Consider the following 23570-nt stretch of genomic DNA (forward strand, 5'->3'; position numbering starts at 1 on the left):
TGAGGTAAAACAAGTACATACTGGAATTCTTTTGTCCCAAGAAAAGTATGTGCAGGAAATCCTTCAACGCATAGGGCTGACGGGTTGCAAACCCTCTCCCACACCTTTGTCTACCTCTGAAAAACTGTCTCTTTATGATGGGGAAGTGTTAGGAGCAGAGGATTCGACAAAGTATAGAAGTATTGTAGGAGCATTACAATACTTGACCCTTACTAGGCCTGATATTTCATATTCAGTTAATAAAGTATGCCAGTTTTTGCATGCTCCCACTAGTGTGCATTGGACTGCAGTAAAAAGAATACTGAGATATCTGCAGGGAACAAAAAGTCATGGACTTAAGATTAGCAAAACTGATTCTATGCTGGTAAGTGCATTCTCAGATGCAGACTGGGCTGGATGTCCTGATGATAGGAGATCTATTGGAGGCTTTGCTGTGTTTCTTGGAGGCAACCTTGTTTCATGGAGTGCTCGTAAGCAACCTACAGTTTCCAGGTCAAGCACTGAGGCTGAGTATAAAGCCTTAGCAAATGCAACTGCTGAAATGATTTAGGTTCAGAATTTGTTGACTGAACTAGGTGTACGCCATTCAAAGGCAGCCTCGCTATGGTGTGATAATCTTGGTGCTACCTATATGTCTGCTAACCCTGTTTTTCATGCTAGAACAAAGCACATTGAAATTGATTATCATTTTGTTCGTGAACGAGTGGCAGACAAGTTGTTGAACATCAGGTTTGTACCAACTGGTGATCAAGTTGCAGATGGCTTCACTAAGCCACTCACCATTTGGCAGCTAGAAGCATTTAGAAACAATCTCAACTTAAATAGTTGTGATTGAGGGGGAGTGTTAAAAGATGTAACATATATCCGTGTAATATAAACGGTATATGATTATGTTTAAGTTAGTTGTTGGAGATATGACTTGTATAGCAATCCAACAACTAATCTTGTAGATCTTTGTAACAACCTGGCCGGTGGCCTATATTAACACGTAAAGCGCCCCTCCAAGATGCAAGCGTTTATCTCATATTTTCCACAGGATCGAGTACTTAGTAGTGTATCCAGACCCTCAAAGACCCCTCCCCCCATCCCTGTCCGGTCCATCCGGACCATATGATCCGGCCATGTCGTACCGTCCAACACGGTTCTGCATTGGTCCGTCGATCGGTCTGGATCACGTTTTCCTTGCAAATCGGAACCAGATGTGGGGGGCTTTGTAAAAGTTCGGACATCCGCGTGATCAAGCAAAAAAAAATCACGTACCGGCGTCCGGATTGGGCCGAGAACGGTATAGGATCGTCCGTTAATTACTCCATATTAAAAATGTAGATTTCCTCCACTTTTATTAATTAGTACTCCGCATTACAAAGCGTAAATTTATTGAGGGTGGGGGTGCTGGCAGGGGCATCCCTGCATCCCCCCCCCCCCCCCCCGCGCCCCCATGCTCTCACAAATACCCATATATGTACTCCTAATCCTCTATTTATCAAACAAAATTAACTAGTTTTCTGGCTCCGCCACTGAGTCCATTAAGGCCCTGTTTGGAACCACCCAGATTATATAATTTGGTTTTTATAATCTATTGTATTTCCAAACAGGACAGTTTATATTATAGATTTTATAAACTAGATGATCAGATTATTATAATTTCATAATCTGCTCTACCCCAGCTAAAATGAGATTATGGATTACAAATGACGTGTTACCCTTGTAAACTTCAAGAGAATTACGCAGTGCCACCGCCACTTTCCTATTTTTCCTTGTAAACAGAGGGCAAACATGTCATTGTACAATTTAAAAGCTGGTTTACAGTTTATATAATCTGGCCTCCAAACATGACCACCTGGATTATTTTTATAAACCAGATTATATAATCTATGTTTATAATCTAGATTATCATAATCTATTATGGTTCCAAACAGGGCCTAAATACTCCAGATTAGTTAGCTCATAGGATTAAAGGAGGAAAGAAATCCGCATTATCTGCAGAACCTAAAATTACGGGAGTAATTATTTCTCTATAATTATTATACCTCAAATGATGTAAGGTTAATTTGACGGAGTTTGTTTCTTAAAAAACATTAATAGAGGTGGATCTTTGCAGACGGTTGGATGGCCAGCTCCTGCAACATACCCATGGAACACGTTTGGACATATAACGAAGCTATTTGCGGGTCTGTTTTGGAGATGCTCTTATGTTTTATCTTGTAACTCTTTTATGGACGCGGAGTTTCTAATCTCGAGTCTTTTATGGAAGTGGAGTTTCTAATCTTGAGTTTAAATGCTTCTGGATGAACAAAAAATTGAAAAAAAAAGGAATTAGTTTCCTGAAAATTCTGAAAAATTTTATGGCAAACTTTAAGAAATGTCTGGAGTGCATGCAAATATTCATCACAAAATCACTTCAGTGTCAGGTATGGTAAAGAAAACAAAATCGATGTTCTGAAAATGTTACTTTCTAACGCATTTTGGAGCTTTGTTTTTTTTTCTGCCACGACTTCCTCCAATGTGATTTCGTGATGAAAATTTGCATGCACTTCAAACATTGTTTAAAGTTTGCCACACACAGAATTCAGCATTTTTTTTTATTTTTTATATGTACTAATCATTCAAAAGCATTTGAGCTCGAGATTAGAAGGATACTTTCACTCTTTTACGCATTGCCACTCTCTCCACCTTCACACACTGACTCTTAATGGTCTTTGTTGTAGGCTCTCACGTCCATGATGTTAACCCTATAATTGTCCTAAGAACAAGATAAAATTGGTTTCCCTCCTCTAACTGATTCCTCAAAAGCTTTAGAGGAGGATAATTTTCACTCCAGCCGCCTCTCGATCCCTATATATACTCGCTCGTGGGCAGCTGGAGTAAAAATAAATCGCTCCAAAGACTCCCCCACACCTCCAAATTCACCTTAATCTACCAGGATGTGATATGAAGATGTAAATTATATTGAGCCACAATTATTGCTAGCATTGATTCATTTAGGTTTTATTACGAGAAAACAAGATTTTCTACTGCTGCTGCTGCTACTACTACTTTTACAAGATGACAGTAATAAACTTTACAAGAGGTGATGGAAACTATCCATCAGACAGCCAATACAGTTGGCGCTGGACATATACAGTAAAGCTTTATGAACATTTACATATCTCCTTGCCCTTCCAACTTCTTTCTTGCTCCTCAATTACTGCCGATACCATACTGCATGAATGACTGACTCTTCACTTCCAGACGGCTGCGTCATCTTTACGAAAAGAGCCTTACACGGACAGTAATCGGCGCACGGCACAAGGGGCATGTCGATAGCGTCGGCCCGCATTCCTTGCATGTCTTTAAAGAGGAGACAAAAGGAAGCTTAGATCACGAGAAAGGAGCTACTACTTCAATGTATCTGAATTTTTAACAGCGTTGTTTCACAGTGAACTGCTTCATCATATGTTCAGAGGTTCAGTTAGTTTGGCGCTAGAGACTTACCAAATGGCCGCACTGGAAAGCCATGTCCTTTGGATTTGTTAAGCAGATGGGACATACCTTTCAAGTTATACAAAAAAAAAAGAGTTAAGGTCATAACTGTAAAAAAGAATATGACGCGGGCTTGCTGGCCTCAAGGTGTACCAACCTGTTCATCCGAAGCAGTCTTGCCAACGTCGGTTGACCGGGACGTTGCGGCTGGAGCACGGGAAGCTGCGACAATATTGTCATGTTCAAGAACTTTGTTGGGTGGGGGAAGGATCCTCAGAGGGTTGGGATTTTGTGCGTGCCTCCTGATAGATTAGTTAGGTTAAGGTGATAAGTACAAGATCGGAAATTGAACACTTCCATAAGGATGCCAAGAATAACTAATGCAGGGCCTCAAGGGACAAAGAAGAGCATGTACTCTGGTGGTCGAAGGCCTTGGGTCGCTTTGTATTGGGTGGGTATTTCCATCAGCGCTGCAAGGGCAAATGCGGCCTCCTTCTTTGACATATCCTTGCTTGCTGACATGATACCAGTAAAGTTCACGAACTGCAGTAATTTATCAACAAGGTTATGATGTTTTCTTTCTTATTGGAATCATCAGTCTCCTCGCATCATTAACTCCAAGACACATGGCTAGAATCATTTATCTTGGCATTGAAGAAATCTGGAACTGAAGCAACATAATAGTATTGTAAAATCACCTGGAAATTGTCAAAGGCTCTGTCAGGAATACAGTCATCAAAATGCTGCATTGCATCCCATGGTCCATCGCCCACCCCCACCATCACAATTGAAAGAGGATAGAAGCTAGCGAACAAAAAAGGCTTTAGTAATAATACAACACCAAGTTGAATAACGATATATGAACTGCATTTACCTAGCGTCAACAATTGCTTGTATAGTCGCCTGTTCTTGTGGACTTAATCTTCCACCTGAATTTGAGGTGGTCACCTACAACTTTTGCTCAAGTGAGGCTCACGCCGAATGGCTCAAGTTCCACTGAAAAATTTATTGCTACAATGAACACATTACCTGTCCATCAGCTATGATGACGAGGACATGGTATTGGCAGTTACTGCTTTCGACAACTGACATCGCCGCATAGATAAGAGGTGCAAAAGAAGTTGGTCCTACAGTAATCAGTTCAACAAAATTGTGAGGGAAACGAAAGATTTGACTATTGCTGGTGAATTATTCAGCTGCCCTCAAACAGAGACAGCATCATCGATACAAATTATTATTCAGTCGAAACACAATACATGAGTTATACTGCGAACACCTTTGTCTTAGTCAAATAGCTATCACATCATGTTCACAGATTACATAATGTATGTAATCATGATGCAACGATCACAATGATACAATTCTTATCAACAAGTGATGTAAAAAACTTACAGATGAACCGAATAGTTGAGCACCAACAGGACTATTTGGCTATTTGCTACGTGCTATCATATGGTAATCTCGGGACATCATCCAATAAGTTGTTTTCTCGAACAAACACCAAAATGTGTGTCATTTTGTATACTAGGAGGGCGTGTCAATATGACGCAAAGCGCACAAGAAACCTAGTGAAAACAAAACAAAAACTACCTAAGCTGGCCAAAAGGAACTGCGAGACAGAAAACAGAACCACAGAACAAAAAACTGTACAGCTAGCTATCCATCACTGCAGGGAGAGGTCGGGAGGTCTGGCGTGCAGTTATCAAATAAGTTGAAGCAAGGAAACAAAGCATAGCACTATATGGTTACTTTAATACATAACTCGTCCTAAAAACAGTTCGTCGATTAGAAAAAGACTGTCTCCACTGCCAAAGTTACTGAGGCAGATAAAACTCATATCTGCTGTGGTTATACAATCTATTGAAAGAAAAGGGGGAATAAGCCCTCATTACCTGAAAGGTTCAAATGTGGAACAATTTGTCGGTATCTGTCAAGAACCTCCTCAAAACCACGACAAGGACGATTTTCTTGGTAAAAGCTGAAGACGGAATGATCATGTGTAGAAGCTACAAGTTGAATTACATTTTGTCAAGTCATAAAAGCGGTACACGATTTCCTCCAAGCAAAGTTAAAACGGAAAAGTTAAAAACATTGAAGCGAATACTCACCATCACCAAATCCAAAGCATGGTATCAAGTTATCATCGTCGAAAGGTGATAGTGTTCGCCCAATAATAGAGATGGCTTGCTCATATGGATTTGGGGTGCCACTAATGGCATGCAGGGATTTTCTTCCAAAGGAATGCCTACCTACAGAAAATTCAGCAGAATATTTATGTAGTTATTAAACGACAGGGGCCTTGTTGGGTAAAACAGGGGATCTGACAGTGACAGTGATGCAGAGGTAACATTACCTGACCATTCATTGCTTTTGGTGAAGTCGATGCCAAGAATTAGATTTGACGATTCAAGCCCAGCTTCTCTCAACGCAGCAATGACCTTCGTATAAATCGGAACAGTACCAAATTACATCGTGGTAGAGAATGCAAACGCATGACAAAAGGAAATGAGGTAGCTGAAAGCACTTCAGCAGTGTTTACTTTACTACTGCAAGCAACAAAAAAAGAGGGAAATCTATGGCTCGGAGAGACAGCTTGTGTTACGTGGATTTGGGCACCGTAGCATATATATACAAGGAAAAACATTTTGTACCCTGGCAGGATTTGACATTTGCCAACGTTTATAAAGAAGACTGCGCCGAAGATTGAATAACAGAGACACATAGTTTTAGCAATGCCCTGAGGTTTTAATTACTAAGCAAATACTACCTCCGTCAGAAAATACTTGTCCTAGAGATGAATGTATCTAGATTTATTTTAATTATAGATACATTCATTATATTCATTTTTAGGACAAGTATTTCCGGACGGAGGGAGTACTAGAATAGCAAGCCAGGTGATGGCCTCTATCTGAATTTTTTTTCTGCGGTAACTTACGCTCAACAAGCAGCAGCAGCGCGATTCAGAGCGAAGAGCGTGCACAGACAGAAGGAGCAGAGAAATCTGCCAACACTTGACAGGCATGGAGAGAGGCCAGTGGCTGCTTGTGACTCACCTCGTCCACCGAGCTGTAGTTGTCCGCGATGAACTTGGGCTGCCGGTCCCTGGAACCCCCGGAGGGGGCGTGGTCGTGATGGTGCCCGTGCCTGTGACGAGCCCTCTCGCCCCACATTGCCTGTCGGCGACGACCTGCAGGAACCGCACGAGCTTCGCCTCCGCCGCCTGCAACCTGGATCGAGCGCACCATGCGAAAAATGTTACTGGGCGGCAGCGCGCTCTAGAAGGTAGTACGCTAGGAAATCCGCGCGCGCGTGTGTGGCAGCAAGAGCGGCAGGGTGGGCTGGGCTGGGATCTAGTAGATCCGTCCTGGTGAAAGTAATAGAGTAGCAGGAGAGCAGACAGGCAGAGCGTCAGTTTTGCCGGCTGCGGACTTGCGGTGCGCCGGCTGGCGGATTCGCCGGGCAGCCAAGCAAGCATGAACGCCGCCGGCTGACGGATTCGGCAGGGGCTCCGTCGATGATGAATCAAGGGATCGGCGCTGGCTGGCGTCAGGCAGGCCGAACCGGCCGGAGCCCATCCGGCGTGCTGCTCACCGGAGCAGAGCAGGGGCCGGGTCCCCGCCGCCGGGGAAGGGAGCCGCGGGGGCTGACAGGCTAGAGGGGAACGGGCGGGCGAGGAATTCGGCTCGCCCTGAGGCGGGGAGGGGAGGGAGGGGGCAAGTTCACGGGGAGAGGGGCCCGCAGGGGTGCGTACCAGTGCCGGCCGGATGGATGGACGGCGGCGAGGGTGACGGACGGCGCGGAGACTATTGGATGCTGCTTGCTTGCTTGCTGGATGGGATTGGGGTGGTTGTTTCCGGTGGGTGGGGCCGTGGGGGTGGCTATCCGCGTGCGTGCGTGCGTGAAGATGAAGCAGACCGAAAAGGACGCGTCGGCGGCGTTCACACCATTCCTTCCTCTTTTTCTTCTTTTTTCTAACATCATGTATACGTGTATGTGTATACGTTCATCCTTATAAGTGCACGCATACACATATATCATATCACTCGACGCAAAAAAAAACATATATCATATCACTGTAACTATTTTCAAGGCACTGAGCTGGCATATCATCTTAAGTTTCTACGAAGTTAGTAAAAACGTCTCATAGTTGATAAAAAATATATTTTTATTAAAAACGTATCGTCGAAATTTCTGAAATAAATTCAGAATAAATACGAACATCAAAACTTGAACCCGTTGAGGATGTCACTGTTCTTCTAATCATGTCTTTCATTTTCTTTTTTTGACTTGCTCGTTTTGGGTTGCCGTCTTTGCTTTGCTTTCGACGTGATCCATTCCACGTGTGCTTTTTCCATGCTAAAGTACACTTGGGTCGTTTTCCATCCTGACCTCAGCGCTAGATAGTTAGATAGATTCACCGAGTTGTATTTCAAACTTTTTATTAAGACGCTTTTTTCTTTCACGAGTCTCAGTCGCGTTTCCGAGCCAACATGTCAACAACTCCGGTCCGGTCACTACAAAATGAGCGTTTTTTTTATTTTTTATTTTACTTGCGCCAGCATTTCATCCAAGTTTTCTTTTTTTGCTGGAAATACATTTCACCCAAGTCGTGCGCATCACACAGTGTGGTTTCAGAACTAGCATACCGCGTGAATCATGACTTTAGGTGATCGATATTAATTGCCAAAAAATTAGAGGATTCGACATTTGTCATAAGTGGGGAAACAAAATCGATGATCCGGGCTTGTTTCATTTTTCTTAATGACGGAGGTAAAAGGTTTCAAGGCACCATACTACATACGTGAATTTCATCCGTGTCTGTGTGTCATATGGTGTGATTTCAAGGCTAGCATACTACATACGTGAATTTCGGTGATCGGTATTCTACCGAAAAAAAATAGAGAACTTAACGTTCAGCAAAAGTGCGGACAAAATCGATGGTCCGACGCATTTTATTTTCCTTAGCGGAGACAAAAGGTTTGCCTCATCCATTCATTAATTAAGTAGAAAATAATTTCCCAATTAATTAGCAAAAAACAAAGTGTCCTTTTTTTAGCAAAAGAGGGGTCTTCCCCTCCAATTAATTTCATATAAAGAAATCAAAGCACCAACCAAATATTCAGGAATAGAACGTGATCTAGGACCAGAGGCCCGACAAGGTTGGAAACCCTCCGAAAGATAAAATTGGGTCCAAAAAAACATCAAATTAACAAAACAAAAACACGGGATCAGGGAAGCAAGCGGGAGAAGCGGTGGCTTCAGCGGGGCCCCAAGTCAGGGACTATAGTATCTCCATCTGTCAGCCACCTAGCCAAAGAACTCATGGCATCTACCCTTGCGACACCCGGTAGACTTCATTTGCTACTCGCTCGACTAAGAGCATCTCTAGTAGAACCCTCAAACCCTTAAATCTAAAACCAGTTTTAAGGGTTGAGAATTGCCCATTTTTAACACTTTTAAGGGTTAAAAATAGGGGCAAAGACTAAAACCCTCAAACCCAACCCTTATAACGGAATATTCCCGGGAGGCGGAGCGGCGGCCGGGGCGCGGTGGGCCGGCGGGGCGGCGACCGAGATGCGGAGGGCGACCGGGGCGCGGAGGGGCGGCGGGGCGGCGGCCGGGGCGCGGGGGCGGCGGCCGGAGCGCGGTCGGCGGCGGCCGAGATGCGGAGGGCGGCGGGGCAAGGAGGGCGGCGGCCGGGGCGCGGAGGGGCGGCGGGGCGACGGCCGGGGCACAGAGGGAGCGCAGGGCGGCGGCAGGGGCGCGGGGGAAGGCGGGGCAGCGGCGGCCGAGGCGACTTCCTCGCGCGCGGGGGGAACCAACTGCCTCCCGCGCGAGGTGGGAAGTGGAGTATGGGTTGGGGGCAGTTTTCCCTCCCAACCCTTACTTCTACAGGTTGGGAAGGGGTTTGAGGGTTGGACCTCTAAATTTTTTTACGGGTTTAAGGGTTTAAGGGTTCTAGTCTACGTCGTTTTTTCGATGAAAACTGTAAAAAAAGCGGTTATTTTTAAGGGTTTGAGGGTTTGAGGGCTCTACTAGAGATGCTCGAAGAGCATCTCGAGCATCTCTAGTAGAGCCCTCAAACCCTTAAATCTAAAATCAGTTTTAAGGGTTGAGAATTGCCATTTTTGACACTTTTAAGGGTTGAAAAACAGGGCAAAGACTAGAACCCTCAAACCCAACCCTTATAACGGAATATTCCGTTATAAGGGTTGGGTTTGAGGATTCTAGTCTTTGCCCCAACCCCAACCCTTAAAAATGTCATTTGGCGTTGCATAATTTTCACTAGAAAAACATAATAAACCTGATGGTTGGAGGCACCTGAAATAAGATTAAACAGATCAAAGCACCATTTTTCCATAGGAAACACCCTGTATGCATGAAAGAAATAGGGAAAAGTTTCTTCACAATATGAAAAGAGATAGCATGTTCAAAAACCAATATTTTATCACACTAAAAATAAACACAACGTGAGAAGCATACAGTATGCAAAAATATGCAAAGCGTGAGATTGATAACTGTTGTTCAAATAGTGCTAATCGGATATTACACCTAATGCAAAATCCGGAATACAGCCAGGACCGCGCGCGCCGGCTGTTGGCGCTCGCGCGCTGCTGCTGCTGCGGCGCCGCCGCGGTGAGCTCCTTCTGCGGCAGGGAGAGGGAAGGGGAGGGGACCTTGTGGGCGAAGGCGGCGGAGGTGGCCTTGGCGGCGGCGGAGATGGAGGCCATGGCGACGGCGGCCGGGGCGGCTGACGCGGCGGGCGGGGCGACGGTCGGGGCGGGCAGGGCAGGCGCGGGGGCGGGGCGCGACGGCGGCCTGGGCGGGCGGGGCGGCTGGCGCGGCGGCCTGGGCGGGCGGGGCGGCTGGCGCGGCGGCCTGGGCGGGCGGGGTGGGCGCGGGGACGCGACGGCCGGGACGCGGAGGGAGCGCGGGGGGAGGCGGGGCGGCGGCGGCCGAGGCAACTTCCTCGCGCGGGCGGGGAACCAACTGCCTCCCGCGCGAGGTGGGAAGTGGTGTGCGGGTTGGGGGCAGTTTTCCCTCCCAACCCTCACTTCTATAGGCTGGGAAGGGGTTTGAGGGTTGGACCTCTAATTTTTTTTACGGGTTTAAGGGTTCTAGTCTACATCGTTTTCCTATGAAAACTGTAAAAAAGCGGTTATTTTTAAGGGTTTGAGGGTTTGAGGGCTCTACTAGAGATGCTCTAACTTTGCTCCCAGCTTCAGCACCCTTATTTCTGGCTGCTTCGTGTGCAAAACTGACCAATCAACGATCCACAAACACAAGCCTCACAAGGATTAAAGAGTTATTAATAGTTTTTCTTTCAAATATAATGTCATTTCTACATCTCCTGATAGTCCAATACATGGTTGCAACACCAACCGAAAAATAAGTTTCGTATCATGTTTAGGGAATAATCAGATACATCTACCCAAGAAATCAGTGAGACAATTAGGAGTAGAGTTTAGATCAAAAGCACATTTCTTCAGGCTTCACAGCAACCTAGCAGCCGAACAAGTAAAAAACTGATGGTCAATACTCATCCTAACCACAGAAGGCCCAATTTTTATTACCTTTCCAACCCCTTTTAAGCAAATTATCCTTAGTTAAAATGATTTTTCTAGTCAAGAGCCACAGAAGGATTTTGATCTTAGTTGGGATATATTGGTTTTCTGCAAAAATTTGTGTGAAAAGCTAATGTCAGATCTAACCAAAAACAAATACAAAGATATAACAGTAAATTTTCTATCGGTTGTCGGTGACTCAGCATCCACTTAATGTCATGTTTAAACCCATTCATTTGAATTTCATCACATCTAGTTTTCAAGCTATTCCAAAGGTCAAGGGATTCACCATACAAACTTCTTCCAAAAGGTAAAGTATCCCACTCTTTCTCAATAGCAAACCAAGTGCTCTAGCATGTGGATTCGTTGATTGTTCAATCTTTGCCCGCCTTCATTTTAGTGGCACTTCTTTCGGGAAATGCATTGGAGCACCCGGGTGCCACCCATGCCTATATGTAAATAGCATTAAATAAAAGATCAAAAAAATTCAAAAAAATCTGAAATTTTGGGATATGAAATTTGAGTGCTCATTGTACACACGTGTTCATTCTCATGGGAAATAGATACCCGTGGTATGCGTGGCACAAGAACAATTGTCCGATACATGTTATATTCAGAATTTTTTTTCTACACATACACCTTTTTTGTCTTTTCTACTGAACCATGGGCACCCATTTCTCATGAAACTGAACAAGGGTGTGCAGCGGACATTCAGGTTTCATATGTCAAAATTTCAGTTTTTTTGATTTCCTATTATGTTTTTGGGTTTGTGTAACGCCCCACACACACCCGCCCGACGGTCGTTACTCCTGACGGGATCTAGACTGGCCCCACATATCAATATTGGTCTTTTCTGCACACTTTGTCCTCACTCATGCGCATCCGAGATCAACTTCCCGATCGGTCACCCGTCCTAAAACTACTCCAAGCCGCATCCGTGTAACCGCAAGGGTCGGCTCTGATACCAACTTGTAACACCCTAGACACACCCGCCGGCGGTCGTTACTCCTGGCGGGATCTAGACTGATCCCACATATCAATACTAGTCTTTTCTGCGTACTTTGTGCTCACTCATGCGCACCCGATATCAACTTCCTGGTCGGCCACGCTTAACCTGGGAGTTCTGTTCGAATGGGCTACCGAAAAAGAAGGAATTATTTGTTGATATGAGTAGTCTATTATCTCTAATAAGCTAGGTTATTACAGTTTGTTCAGTGAAGATGGGTAGAGCGCACAAGTATTGGAAGGAAAGTTTCACCCTTCCTAAAAGAGAAAAAGTCTGTATTGAACTATGATTTGAATTCCTTTCTTATTAGTTTCCAAGTGCAAAATGTTCATCGTCCCCCCTATAGTGCTCGAATTATATCTCGTCCTTCTTATTTCGAAAATAAAAATGAAAAAATAGAAGAAAAAAATATGACAGAAAAAAAGTAGGAGAGAAGAAAAACCCGAGAGAAGCAAAATTAACTTTCGAAGGTTTAGTTACGGAAGCCCTACCCAATGGAATGTTCTGCGTTCGGCTAGAGAATGACACCATCATCCTAGGCTATATTTCAGGAAAGATCCGGTCTCAAGCCCTTTAATTCAATTCTTTACTCTTACATTAAAATGCTTACGTTCAAGAATGAATAAAATATCCCAAGTAGGATTCGAACCTACGACCAGTCAGTTAACAACCGACTGCTCTACCACTCTTAATGCTATATTCATATAGGGCTGTGTAGCAAACCACTCCGTGGTTGGATGGTTAGGAGGACTGTGGTATCCCAAATCCACCAGAGTTCAAGTCCCAGACTTGACATTGGTGCTTGCATTTATGTGCTTTCAGTGGGAGGAGACGTTCCCGTCAACAACGAAGGCGACAGTGGCGACTTTGTCAATCTCAAGATGATGTGTCGGCTTAGTCTCTTAAAGGTGCTCATAAGGGTAGGATATGCGTGTGTGCCTTCATAAGGGTGAGTGTACGCTCGTATATGTGAGCGACTTCGATTATACTCTGCTCAAAAAAATAATAAAGGGGTGTGTAGCATCCGAGAGCCACAAATCATCTTCTCACTTCTTTCATCCTATTTTGATCTTATATGTCTCTTACGAATTGCCACTCTATCCACCTCCATACACTGCATCTTTGTGGTCTTTGTTGTAGGCTCCCACACCCATTATGTTAAGGGCATCTCCAATGGTCGTATGATCATCGTTGGTAAAATTATCACATAGATGATTTTGATGATATGGCACATAATAAAAGAAGAGAGAGAATGAAACCGTATGAACTTGAAGCAACGGTTCATGCACAAGCTCCGATGCAAACATGGTTATTTCTTCAACATTAAATGAACCCACTTAGTTATTTTACATACGGTTAACATACACTCTATTGAAGAGCTTGTATGATGTGTTGTTGGTGGATGATGTGGACACTTATACCAACGGTTGAACATACGAACTGTTGGAGATGCTCTAATCCTACCGTCGCCCTACACCAACTCTCACATATGGCTGTGTCGTGTCATGCCTCGTTCAGCGTGCGTGCACACACACACCCCACTTTCATCTGCCATTGTCACGTCTAGATACCATAGTGTCCGCCTTCAAAGCGAGTGATCCACAAGCATGACAAAGGAGGAGTGGCATGAAAAAAAGAAAGATGGAATATGGTTCTAAAACCGGTAGTGTTGTCGTTTCATCCTAAATTTGGTGTATTTTGTTTTGCATATTGAAGGGTGATGGCGCCTCACCAATCGACCTCCCTCCCTTCCTCCTCCACCATTTATATTCCTTCTCCTCCTACATGTCGTGTCGTAATACCAAACTTCGAATGGTCGCCCTAAAAAATTATTAAGCACATCATTGTTACTCTTCCGAGCTACATCACTTTTCGTGTGCGTAAAAATAAAACGATATAATTTAAACTCGTCGATGTTGAAGCCGGCACCTAGGCAAATTTTACGTCGGGGGTGGACAGCGAAAGCAACACGATTCTCGCACAAGATTCTTGAACATGAGATAGATTTGAGCTAGGCGGGCAACTTTCTTACGCAAAATGATTCGAGCACGTGCTCACGCTCACCCAACACATGGGATACAATTTGCTGCCCAGAGTCAAGTGTTGATGATGCATAGCTTGATATGTATATTTTTCACAAGAAGATGAAAAAACGCACGAAAAATGAAGTGTTTGCAAAACGTTTAAAAAATAATATTTGCAAAAAAAAAAAGTTTAAATACCAATAGAAGCACCGGGAGAAGCAAAACGTTAAAAAAAATGAAAGCACGCCCGGTGGGACTCGAACCCACAATCGCCTGATTAGAAGTCAGACGCCTTATCCATTAGGCCACGGGCGCTGCTACGTTCAAATACATAATATCATCCTATTTATTTTCGAGCTGCTACAGATAAGCAGTGTCAAGGCCGTAATCTCAACTTACCTGGCAACATGAAGAATAAATATGAATGTTTTAGCAGACAACTTAAAGACTAATCTGCTCTGAATTTATTCATTTGCGGAAAATGATACTGCAAGGTAGGTCATTCTATTGTACAATCAGCTCTCCAAGAGCACCTAAATTTCAGTGTACAACCAGAATTGCTGGTAATATACCTATAACAATATAAGCATGGCAATTCTTAGTGCAAAGAACTAATATAGAGTTCGGATAATCCATCAATATTGTTAGTTGAATTGAGATTGCTTACAACCCTTTGCTACAGAATTTACAAGCGTGCTGTCGGATATTGATCAAGAGTTGGTGCAACACCACGGATCCACGCACCATCAATTGATTGGTGAGCACAGAGCTCCCACGGATCCATGTCTTTCATTTCATGACTACATATTTGGCCTATTATGTTGTTGAACTGTGATTTCTTAATGGTTATATCCAATATTATGTGTATATTCCATTAATTTGAGGCCATTTTTTTTATAAATCACCTTGAATATTATTTTTTCTCGCAAATGGACCAATGAACCATCGGTTCGACCAGGAAAAACCTGAACCAACAGCCTGACCGGTTCGGTTTTTCAAACTATGTTTGTGAGACCTAAAAAAAACAAGATAATCAGTGTTCCTAAAAGAGTCGTAGATGATATTCCCTCTGCAAACAAATATAAAAGCATTTAGATCACTACTTACTAAAGTAGTGATCTAAACGCTCTTATATTTGTTTACGGAGGGAGTACTATTTAAAAAAAAACTTATGATCTTGTGTTTCTAAATTCTAAAGAAGAGCCTTGGATGGATTTTTTTCTCCTGAAAAAAATATATGCCTTTTTCGTTCTTTCTTTCTCATTGTGATGTGAAGAAGATACAAAATGATATCCCATAATCACATGTCGTACCCAACAAAGAATGAGCATTGATCTGGCCAAGAAGTGCTAGCGATGAAAGCATCGAAACCATATTTGAAACGTGGTTTATACCTACATACTATATATGCATGGCGTGCGACATCTTTTGAGTGTCACTCTCTCCTGATATGGAATTTACATGTCAGGAGCAGGTGTAGAGGTCAATAATTCTCCCCCTCAAAGACAGAGTCCCTTCCAATCCAGGTTGCTGCACGCACAGAGACACAGACCAGCGCCACTTTGACAAGCAAACACGGCGGACAATCAGATCTCAGCTCAAGCAGCAGCTGCAAAGAATCTACGACATGAAGGGAATTTACTACTTTATCTGTACGTAAATAATTATTGTTGGAAAAAACTAGAGTACAATGAAGACAAGGTGCCGACAGTAGATAGAGTATCACTCTGACTTAGGCCAGAAATCAGAACAGTTATCTCTATGGCCCAGCCACGCCCCGTCGCCCGCCCACCGGACCCAGCCACGCCCCGTCGCCCGCCGACCGGACCCAGCCCTGCCGGCCACGCCCCGTCGCCCGCCGACCGCACACACCACCGTCGAGCCACGCCCCGTCGCCCGCCGGCCGCACCCACCCCCGTCGGCCACGCCCCGTCGCCCGCCGGCCGCACCCAACCCCGTCGGCCACGCCCCGTCGCCCGTCGACCGGACCCATCCCCGTCGGCCACGCCCCGTCGCCCGCCGGCGCGCCCTGCTCCGTTGCCTGTTGCGTCGGCCGAGCTATGCCCCTTTACCGGCCATGTCGGCAGGATTCCAGCGGCCAGGCTGAAGTCACGGGAGGCCACGGCGAGTTCGCCAGTTCGAACCGGCAGCGATCAATTTCGGCGTCCAGCGCCTTTTCTGGTGCGTAGTGATGAACTCCGGCAAATTTTGCGGCGGCGTGTATGCTTCGATGAGGTTTGACCGGTATACGGGGTACCCCTCGGTTCGGCCTTCCAACCTTTAAATATAAGGGTTTCAGGTGTGGATTTTCGGTGTCCCTTAAAAATTTACAGGTTGGACCATTTTTACAATTTATGTTAACACTTTTTTCAATCAAAATCTTAAAACATAAAAATTATAAGGGTTTGACCATTTTTAAGGGGTCTGATATAGATGCTCTAAATGAGGTTTTTCTCATGTACAATACAACAATATCATCATGGCACGGTCTTCCTTGACAGGGGATCTAAGGCGCCAGGCCTTCTTCCTCCCCCGGTGGATGGGTGGTGGTCAGGGCCGCCTCTGTCTGCCTAGATCCAGAACAAAGTTGCGAGCTTCATGGGGCACGGATCCAGGCCAATGTCCCGAGGCCAGAGTCGCGGGCGTCATGGGCGCGGTGGCAACGACGGCCACTGTCGATGGAAAATTAGACACTCGGGTGAGGAAGTGCGGCAGTTGTGCCGAAGTGGGGCTTGATGGTGAGACGGTGAAGATGGTGGCGTACAGTTTATTGTGCGGTTTTAGGCCTCATTTAGTTAAGGAGGATTTGGAAGGTTTTGAGAGAAAAATCCCCGGGAGGGCCAGAAACCCCACAGATCCTCGGACGCCCATTTGATAGAAGGGGTTTGCTTAACACAATCCTTCCGTTCCCCTTCAATCCCTTCTTACCCATATGTTTTAAAATCCTCCTCGGGGAACTAGAAGTAAAGCCCCGGGGATTTGAGAGGATTGGGTGAAACAAAGGGATTCATCCAACCCGCTGAAATCTCTCCCTTTCAAAACCTCCCCAATCCCCCTCAACCAAATCAGGCCTTAGGGAAATTAATTTATGTTTGCTCTTTTCCTAGAGGTGTAGAAGAGGAGACGCGAAATGAAATTATCAAACGAGCATTCTTGCGTTGATTTTTCTACATCTATGCACACAGTTTGAATCCCCAACAATGAGAGAAGACAGGTTAAACCAGCGGCACTGCACTCGTTTCTTGGGACTGCAACACTGCATTCTGCTTGCTTCTACGTTTTTTTTTTGTACATACATACATTAAACGGCTGTATGCCAACGGCCGCACCAATTGCCTAGGCAGTTACGCACAGAAAAAAGAAGCCACGATATTAAACAATCACAAGTAGAATGCTTGCATCGATCCCTAATCTTAATTTGACATGAATCACAATTCATGGCCAAGAGGGCTTGCAACGGATATGAGCAGAGCTAGGCACCATTGCTAAATATATTTATAGTACTTTATCAATTATGAATCACAGAGCTCTTGGTTCCTAAGTACTCCCTCCGTAAATTAATATAAGAGCATTTAGAACACTATTTTAGTAATCTAAACATGCTTATATTAGTTTACAGAGGGAGTACATATCAACTTTCTACTCTTCGGCTCAATTGCTCAAATGCACAAACTTATTCTCAGTGTGCATTTTGCCAACCTCCTGACTCTCAAAGCAAGCTGCACCAGACAGCGTCTTTGCTTACATAATCCCAAATACATAGGTGCGGAAAGAACATCTAGTCCGTTGGATCAACAACATTTTAGAATAGAACCATCATCACGACTTCATGAGTACTGAAGCTCATGCAATCTCAGAACTCACCACAGTCAAGTAAAACAGATGGTGATTTAAGCTCCTTCAGTAAAACCTCCGGGCTGTGTGGATACAAACATACAAATGACACAGCTGTTTAGAGATAAGTTTCCACTGTAAGCCATGAAACAGGCAGAAACATAAGAAACAGAGAAACAAAATCAGAAATGAAATTCATATCCAAGACTGTTGATGTGTCAATACTCAGATAGCAAACTACTCTATAGTTTTAAGCATCTACAATCTAAATTATGAATAAAAGGAATACTAATAGCTTGAAAGGCATAAAGCCTTCTACTGATATAATTAAACTAACAGCTGAGGCCACAGGGTTATTATTACTCACCAGAACAGGGCTTAGTTTAACAACTGGAGAACAATAATATGCATTTGTCTAGTCTAGTTGATATGCTAAGAAAATGCATTTTCTTGATACATTATAAACTAGAAAAAAAAGGAGAGCAAGCATAATGAATGGACCATACACTTTGAGATATAAGCGCAGCTCAGACTATATAAATCCAGCAAGTATCAAAAGTCGCATGCAGACAACTGAGATGACCAGAATATTTGTAGACAACAGTAAATGACCAAGTTCACAATACATTTTCTATTTTAACTAGTATAAGATGCATCTGCTACGCTACCGAAGCAAAAAAAAAAGTATATAGAACATACTAGTTTAATCAAGTTATGTTCACTCTGGTGAGTTCTTTACCATGGACAAAGGAACTACTTTTACTTGCGGGGCAAGATCTATATACTGGACAAGCAAACCCTTGTAGACTTCGGTCTCAAGATTTATGAGCTCTGGCACAAAAAGGTTGTTGGATTTGAATTTTAAATAAGGATGGATAAGGCGCGAACGGACAACCGCCAAACTCAGATATATATAAGTAGGAAAAATTTGATGAAGTGAAAAAAAATTGGTTTAGGCACAATCATAATGATAATCTTTTTGGCATGGCAAACATAGTGTCGTTCCGTGACTTATTTGTGCATACTTTTGCTCTTCATTTACCATGGACCAAACACTACCTTCAGAATAGCAGGAAAGCATATATCGCGATTTTTTTAGTTGCATAGGATGAAAAGATTTCAATAAACATGAAAATTAAATGCATAACCTACAGAAATCAACCTTATGGAACCTTATGAATGCCAGCAACTACGACAAAGGGCACAGCATGCCTATTTGAGCAGCAAGAGCAACTATATTTATCCCTACTCAGTGCATGCCTACTCAAGTACATAACCAATGTATTCTATTCCCTCCGTTCCTAAATACAAGTATTTTTAGAGATTCTACTACGGACTACATACGGAGCAAAATGGGTGAATCTACACTCTAAAATATGTCTATATACATCCGTACGTAGTTCATAGTGGAATCTCTAGAAAGATTAATATTTAGGAACGGAGGGAGTATTTGTTAAAACACTCCAGCAGCAGTGATCTCTGATAGATGCCATGCTATGCTGTCAACAAGATTTAGAACATCAGACATCACCCATAACTCTAATTTAATTAGAACTGCAATCATAGGCTTTCCACAGACCTTTTATAGTAAGCACTTGAAGAGACAGTACCTTTACTGATGCAGTGCAGAAGCATCTACAATAACACAAAGTATTCATATAAGAGAACATCCCAGAACATTCCAACATAGGGAAAAGCATTGAGCATTTTCAAGATATCAAGAACACCTTAAAAGGCCAAATGTAGAAGCCAATGCGGGCACCTGAACTCTGGAGCACTATCAAGTAGGCAGGTAGGTATCGTTAGCTCTCTTGAGTAATACAAAAGTAATAACAAGGATAAACATGTCCAACAATATGTAACCATATTAAGAAGCACAAGCAAGTCCGAAAACTACATAGTGCAAATTATAGTGCTGGACTTATAAAACACATAATACAAGAATCCAGAATGCAGCAACCAACAAAAATAATCTCCATGATAGCCACTGAAGTTTTGTTGTAAGCATTGTCCTGTAAGTAAACTGAGATAAGAAAAGCTCATTTCTTTCTCCCACCACGCTCCCTCAGAGCTAGATTGATGACCACCCCGGGGCCAACATTGTAATAGGCAAGAGAAAGATTGTCCTTGAGGAAACTAGTCCTCACACTCAGCTTCTGCTTATTAGCAGGAAGCTGCAGTTCTCCAGCAACCTGCTCCTTCAGGCTGCCAATTGTGTCTGAGAGTGATTGGACAGAGATCTCCAAAACTTGGCCTCGCAAGTTTCCTTCATCCAGGTTGGGCACAGAAACTGATATGCGAGCAGGGCCCTGCAGAAGGAACAAATAAATTAGCATGACAGCACAGAATAATAAGAGGAGTAGGTGATTAGAGTGGAAATATATGAAAAGAGACATTACCGGATGCTGAGCAAGGAATTGCTCAGCTGGGATCAAAGATGCATCATCTGTTCTCTGCCTCTTAGGTTCTGGTTCCTCAGGTAGAGGTGGCTGCTCCTCGGCAGGTGGTTGTGGAGGCAAAGGTGGTGGAGGCTGGGGGATTCCGATGGGGTTGACCATGGTTGGCATGTTCTGCATGTGCGGGGGAGGGGGCATAGGGAACCGTGGTGGACCAGGAATGAACTGAGTATTATGGCCTGGAGGCGGTGGAGGGATACTATTTGGCATATGACCCATGGGACCTGACATCCTAATCATGTGCTGTTGACCTGGTGGCAGAGGTGGATGCATGTTGGACATCATATGCGGTGGAACTCCTTGCATATGATGAGGGGGTTGGACATGATAAGGCATTGGATTGGGTGTAAATCGGGGAACATTGACCAAGGAAAGTGGTTGGGGAGGCCGGGGCAACGGCATGCCAGGCCGGGGAAGTGGAGCTGGACCTGGAGCATTTGAGGCATCACCCTGTTCTTCTCCACCGATAGACATTGCCTGGGTGGCTGTCCAACCGATGCTCCCAGAGTGACCATCCCAAATAACCTGCTTTGGCTGCTCATCCTTTTTCTTTTCAATTTCTGCCTTGACGGCATTAGAAACCTCTTCCTCGGTGGTTCCAAAAATATCTGGCCTAGTACGTGCGAGACCTATAATGTTACGGGAGATCTCATCATCAGGAGCAAGCGTGGTCTCCTTAATCTTGGCCAGCATTCTTTCCTTCTGTTCCTTGTACTTGGGGTCAATGAGCGAGATGCGCATGTGTTCCTCCATCTCGCTGATCGGAATGAGCTCCCCGGTTATTGGTGAGACAACAACCTTGGTCGGGTCCCTTTCCGCAGGGATCCTCTCCTCGGGCCTCTTGTAGTTTTTGACAATTCTCATAGGCGGCTCCTCATCATTGCCAGCCACCTTAACCTGTGCTCCTCCATCGTTCTCATCAAGCCTTGCTGCCTTCATTCCTTCCTCGACAAGTTGCATCTCCTCCTCATCCATCTCCATCTCAACATCCTTTGCTGGTTCAGCCAATTCCATGGGTTCCTCCTCTCCCAAGGTCTCCATCCTCTTCCTGCGCTTCAGCTCTTCCAGCGTAGGCGGCACAGGGAGGCCCTCGAACTCATCATCTGCAAACTCAATTGTCTCGACAACGACGAAATCATGCCAATCAATCATGGACATCTGCATCCTCTCCATCTCGACCTCATCCTCCGCCTGCTGCTTGGCCTGCTCCTGCGTCCGGTCCCACTCGAGCCGGTTCAGGCACCGCTCCAGCACCGTGGTGAGGTCCTTGGACCCCTCCTTGAGCTCCCTCATCAGGGCGGAAACGCCCTCGTCAGGCCTCATCACCCTCGAGTAAATGTCGGCGAGCGCGGTGAACAAGGGGAACATGCTGTGCGTGGGGCGGAGGAAGTTGAACTGCGGGTTGGTGCTCTCCCGGGCGGCGAGGCTGGACAGGAAGGCCTTGCCATTGCGGGCCACGAACTGCGCCGTCAGCTTGACGATGTCCACCTCCTCGGTGGTGATGCCCTCGGGGAGGTGCACCGTGTAGAGCTCGGCCTTGGGCGGCACGAGCACCTTGGCGGGCGGGGCCACGCGGAAGGGCGCCGAGTGGTCGGCGGCGGGGGCGCCGTCTGCGGTGGCGGCGGAGTCGTCGGACGGGAGCGCGTCGGGGTCGGCGGCGTCGGATGAGGCGGGCGGCGCGTCGGCGATCTCGGAGACGCGGTGCTGGTAGTAGGCGTGGTAGGGGTCGGAGGGCTGGAGGAAGTTGAACTTGGCGTTGCCCTGGTTGAGGGCGACGATGCGGCGCTCGAACTCGGGCCCGTTCTTGGCGACGAAGGAGGCCGTCTTCTCGATGATGACGCGGATGTCGGGCGGCGGGTGGATGATGCCGATGGTGCGCGTGTGGGTGGCCACCGTCGGCGCCGGCTCGGGCGGCTTGGATGGGGCGGCGGCGGAGGGGGCGGCGGAGGAGGGGACGATCTGCAGCTGCTGCTGCCGCTCGTGGTCGCCGTTGGCGTCCCCCTCGGCGGGGAGGAGCGGCGGGGCCACCGTGGGGGATCCCATCGGCGGCGGCGGCAGGGTCTAGGGTTTCGGCGAGCGGGGGGTGCAGATCGGAATCGATTGGGTGAGTGGGGATCCGGCTGGAGGAGGGGTGCGGGCCGCGAATTAGCCGAGGTGAAGAATTGAAGAGGTCGGTTGGACTTGGACTTGGACTTGGACTTGGATCGGGCCGGTGCCCTGCCCAAGTCGAGAGGCTTTGGTAGCACACACATTTTCACTTTTCCTTTCCCTTGATCTTAACTTTTCTTTTTGCCAAAGACCCCTTAATCTATTTGATTTGATGTACTCCCTTTATCTCCTTATACAAAAAGCCTCTATAGCAGATAGGAATGAGAGGGAAGTCCGCCCGGGTGTGGCGGTTATGTGTACTCCGTAATTTTCGGAGGCGATTAGGGTTTTGGTGTGGTCGGGCCGTCTTGCTCGCCGCCGGGAGTTGTGATCGCAGCCATTGTGATCTGGAGTAACACCTACAGCCAAGTCCACGCAGATCCCATCCACATCTAAGCCTTCCGCGTGTTCTGGGGTCGCGCGGTCGTAAAACACATAAACCCTAGTCGTCGGCATATAGGGAGAAGTAGGCAGCGATGGAGGCAGTCGCCGAGTTGATGCGGGGTCTGAAGTTGTCGGAGGAGGAGCGCAGGGGAGTGAAGATCAAGGTGTCGATGAAGGAGAAGGGGAAGCTAGTGGCGGCGCAGGCGGTGGGGAAGGTGTTGTCGGAGAGGCTGGCCCATCCCGATGCGGTCAGGCTGTCGTTGGGAAGGGTATGGTGCCCGATCAAGGGCATTGAGTGCAAGGAAGTGGGAGAGAACCTGTTCGTGTTCACCTTTAACCAGGAGTCGGGCAAGAGGAGGGCGCTGGAGGATGGTCCCTGGATGTTTGAGAAGGATCTGATGGTGGTGGAGGATTATGATTCGGGGAAGAGATTGGAGGAGTATGGATTTAACGAGACATCAATCTGGGTAAGAATCTTCAACCTCCCGCTTGGTATGATGAATGCAGAGGCGGCGGAGGAGATCGGCAATGTGGTGGGGAGCTTTGTGGAAGCGGATGTGGGTATGGATGGGAGCGCCCTGGGCAAATTCTTGCGTGTGAAAATAAGGATGAAGCTGGACAAACCGATTATGAGGGGATTTACCTTGGATGATGAGGAGCACGAGGCTAGACAACAGCAAAAAAGGAGTAT

The 23570-nt window shown here is 45.8% G+C and overlaps 2 protein-coding genes and 1 non-coding gene across 3 annotated transcripts; all 3 read right to left on the reverse strand.

Moving 5' to 3' along the window:
• Positions 1–2927: 2927 nt before the first annotated feature.
• LOC123445587 (E3 ubiquitin-protein ligase RGLG3) lies at positions 2928–7327 on the reverse strand. Its single transcript, XM_045122594.1, has 12 exons — positions 7214–7327; positions 6516–6689; positions 5816–5900; positions 5571–5711; positions 5355–5468; positions 4492–4589; positions 4337–4410; positions 4161–4266; positions 3878–4005; positions 3620–3764; positions 3475–3531; positions 2928–3330 (listed from the first exon to the last, which is right to left on the reverse strand). Exons 2-12 carry the CDS (start codon positions 6630–6632, stop codon positions 3247–3249), a joined length of 1149 nt encoding a protein of 382 aa, XP_044978529.1. The 5' UTR covers positions 6633–6689; positions 7214–7327; the 3' UTR covers positions 2928–3246.
• A 6972-nt stretch (positions 7328–14299) lies between these two features.
• On the reverse strand, positions 14300–14372 carry TRNAR-UCU. Its single transcript has one exon. It is a non-coding gene; the product is annotated as a tRNA-Arg (tRNA).
• Positions 14373–19738: 5366 nt separating this feature from the next.
• On the reverse strand, positions 19739–22493 carry LOC123445588 (probable splicing factor 3A subunit 1). The gene is made up of 2 exons (XM_045122595.1): positions 20291–22493; positions 19739–20200 (listed from the first exon to the last, which is right to left on the reverse strand). The coding sequence occupies exons 1-2, from the start codon at positions 22388–22390 to the stop codon at positions 19931–19933; spliced, it is 2370 nt and encodes a 789-aa protein (XP_044978530.1). The 5' UTR covers positions 22391–22493; the 3' UTR covers positions 19739–19930.
• Positions 22494–23570: the final 1077 nt, after the last annotated feature.

This window comes from Hordeum vulgare, chromosome 3H (assembly GCF_904849725.1).
Source record: "Hordeum vulgare subsp. vulgare chromosome 3H, MorexV3_pseudomolecules_assembly, whole genome shotgun sequence".
In the NCBI taxonomy this organism is placed as follows: domain Eukaryota; kingdom Viridiplantae; phylum Streptophyta; class Magnoliopsida; order Poales; family Poaceae; genus Hordeum; species Hordeum vulgare.